We start from the raw sequence: 3,390 nt of genomic DNA on the forward strand, positions 1-3,390 counted from the left end.
TTTGGAGACAAATTCTAATCTTAATATCCACATCCCACAATAGTATAAACATAAAACCAGTATTACATTTTTTTATGACTAGAACACAACAGAAACCGTTCTAGGTTTGCTCCTTTTGTCTCCCGAACCGCCACCATAAATTTGGTGGGAACGACTCAGAGCTGGGCTAATAGCTCCCATCAATAATTCAGCCTGTAATCTGCAGCTGAGTAACAGTCAGAAATGTGTTGCATTTGGTCGTCTTACAAAGATGCTCCAACCCTCCAAACAAAGGACCTCTCCATCAACACGATGAGAGGAGCTAAAATCCTGAAGTTTTCTTCACCTTGTGGGAGTTTCCTGTCTTTATTTTAGCTTTTTTCTTTTATTATAACCTATGAAAACAGAAATGCTCATAATATGTAAAAATAAAGATTTTTCTGTGAAGCAAAATTAAAAATGCTCTTTCATGATTTTGCACTATTGTGAATCATCCATCAGAAAGTGTAAATTCTATAAATATTTATAACCCAGAGAACAGTAGAAATCCACATCAAGTATTAGTGAGTTTCTCAGAGAGTTTTGCATAATTTAAATTATCTTCAAGGAAACCAAAAACTCTGAGGTCAAATGTGAGTTCATGAAACACAGACCTCTTAATATTCATTAATTAAAACAAATTCCGTGTAAAAAGAAATATGTTCAAAAGTTTAAAAAATTCCGAATGAAAATTCAAAAGTTTAAAAAAATTGAGAAACAAAATTCAAAGGTTCAAAAAATTCAAATTAAAAATTCAAATGTTTAAAAAATTCTGAATAAAAATTAAAAGAATAAATAAATTCAGAAAGAAATTCAAAAATTTGAAAAAATTTAGAAAGAAAATTCAAACGTTTAAAACATTCTGAATAAAAATTTAATGGTTTAAAAAAATCAGAAAGATAATTAAAAGTTTTTTTAAAAAATCAAAAAGAAAATGTAAAGGTTCAAAAAAATTCAGAATGAAAATTCAAAGGATTAAAAAACTCAGAAAGAAATTCCAAAGTTTAAAGATCCAGAAAGAAAACTCAAAGTTTAAAAAAAAATCAGAAAGAAAATTTAAAGGTTTAACACGTTTTCAATGAAAATTCAAGGGATTAAAAAAATCTAAGTGAACATTCAAAACTTTAAAAAAATTCAAAAGTTCAAAAATTCCAAATAAAAATTACAAGGTTTTAAAAATTCTAAATAAAAATTCAAAGGTTTGAAAAAATTCAGAAAGAAAATTCAAATGGGGTTTAAAAAATTTAGAATGAAATTGAAAGGATTAAAAAACTCAGAAAGAAATTCAAAAGTAAAAAAAAATCAAAAGGAAAATTCAAAGGTTTAAAAAATTCTGAATAAAAATTCAAAGGTTTAAAAAAATTAGAAAGAGAATTCAAAGGTTTAGAAAAGAACATATTTTTTACATTTTTTCTATAAAAAACTAACATAATCATAAATAAAAGATCACTGGAAAGATGATCGGCGTTGCTCTTTAATCCATATTTATCTTAAAGTAAGAAACTCACTAAACTCGTTCATTTGAACTAACTTAACACTGCTAATCCATTTATTGGGGTTCAGAATTGAATTGTACAAACTACTAACTGATTCCTCAATTACCCTAAAATCTGAAATTCTTCCTGTTAACAGACTGCAAACACGGATCTGATGTGTAAATATGTTAAACTGAGCGTGGCTTCAGACCACATTCCTAACCTCACGCCACTCCCTAGCCCCAAAGTGCTGACTCGAGGCAGACTGGAGCCAAAGCTGCCACTCCTGCAACTCTCCAACAATGACCGTCCAGAGAGGAACCAGAGGGAGAGTGACCTGCAGCCTGCTGATCTGCAAAATCATACTGCTGCCATAATCAATCTGCAGAAGAACCGGATTGAGAGCAAATACATTCTTGCTCGAGATAAAATAAAATAAACTGATGAAACACCCACAAATAAAAGCAATCCTCCTTCCGAGCACGAACACGTCTTACCTGCAGCCCCTCAATAGCCAGCCGCAGCATGCTGGGGGTCAGCTTGGACGCCTGCTTGAAGGTGAAGTTGCTCCAGTCGATGATGAGGATGAAGCCGTTGACCTGCAGCTCGGGATCTTCGATCATCGACTCCAAAGACAGCAAGATCGCCCTCAGTATGTCCACGAACGTGTACCTGACAAAACACACACGCTTAAGGCGTTGACTCACCTGAGGTCAAAGATTTCACACGTTATCGAGGGAAATGTCAAACATGTCGCGCCTAGTTTAGAAGGGTTTTTCTCCTTATGTTAATCAGAGAGGACAGTCATGAAAATGTGTCTCGAAACGGTAAGAGAAAGCATCAGAATTTATCAAAAATCATCTTAAAAGTTATATTAAAATTTAAGTTATGATATTAATTTCCTGCATCTGTATTTCATTATTCATCCGTCCGTCCTATCCGCTGGTCGTATTTGTCTGTGGCCTGATTATCCTCTGCATCTTGTAAAATAACACGGCTGACGGATGAACACGTATTTAAACTAGTCTGATCTCTCTTTTAGGGCCAAACGAGGTCGAGCCCTGGCCTTTGTTTTACCTCAGACCTCTGCTGCTGCACAGATTACACTGTCAGTCAAAACACCAGAACAGGACACGACTGTGTGGATGAGGATCAGGGACACAAGCAGAAAGAGATGTGTTTCCTGCTCATAAATAATGATGGCGATGATGAAAAGTGCAGCAAAAATGACAGGCAACTTTAGCAAAGTAGTTTGCATTTAAAATATTTCATTTTTGACCCAAATAGCGTTAGGTTTTTGCTACTGTTATAGGTGTTTGTTTTTGTTTTAACTAAATCTGGACTTAGAGAAACATAGAAAAAGGCTAAAATAAAAAAAAAAAAGATATATAATAGAAAAGTCTGAGTTATCTGCCAGGAAAAAACAAATACAACAAGCAAAATCAGAATTATGAGGGTCTGGGTTAACACAAAGGTGAAGAAATTGAAAGAAGGACAGAATTAAATCTGCTACGGTGGCCCTGAAGTCGAAATCACACCAACAAATCAATGCAAAAATATGTGAAAGATTATTAAAGTAAAAGCAAATTATCTATTTTAGAAACTAACATTTGAATAAAAAAAAATATTCCAAGAAATCAAAACCAAACAAAGTATAGATATTATGGGACACCGGTAATTGAACAATTACTTTTTATATATATTTATCTGAAAGCTTTCAAGAAATATCTTCCAACATAAAATATTTTTTAAGCTTCTGGCTAAAGTTTTGTGATTCCTTGTACTTTAAAACTCATCTACCAATCAGTGTTTTATCGTTTTGATCCTTAATATGAGTTTGAGTGATTTGTTGATGTGTTTTCAACTTCCAATCCCAAAGTATCCTCAACCTAAAGGC

General features: G+C 33.2%; 1 protein-coding gene across 1 annotated transcript in view; it reads right to left on the reverse strand.

Moving 5' to 3' along the window:
* Window positions 1-3,390, reverse strand: part of clvs2 (clavesin 2) — a 27,286-nt gene that overhangs the window by 21,077 nt on the left and 2,819 nt on the right. The window contains exon 2 of the mRNA XM_024291549.2: window positions 1,991-2,165. Coding sequence (XP_024147317.1) covers window positions 1,991-2,165 — 175 coding nt within the window. The remainder of the gene's footprint in view (window positions 1-1,990; window positions 2,166-3,390) is intronic.

The sequence above is a fragment of the Oryzias melastigma genome, linkage group LG24 (assembly GCF_002922805.2).
Source record: "Oryzias melastigma strain HK-1 linkage group LG24, ASM292280v2, whole genome shotgun sequence".
Taxonomy (NCBI): domain Eukaryota; kingdom Metazoa; phylum Chordata; class Actinopteri; order Beloniformes; family Adrianichthyidae; genus Oryzias; species Oryzias melastigma.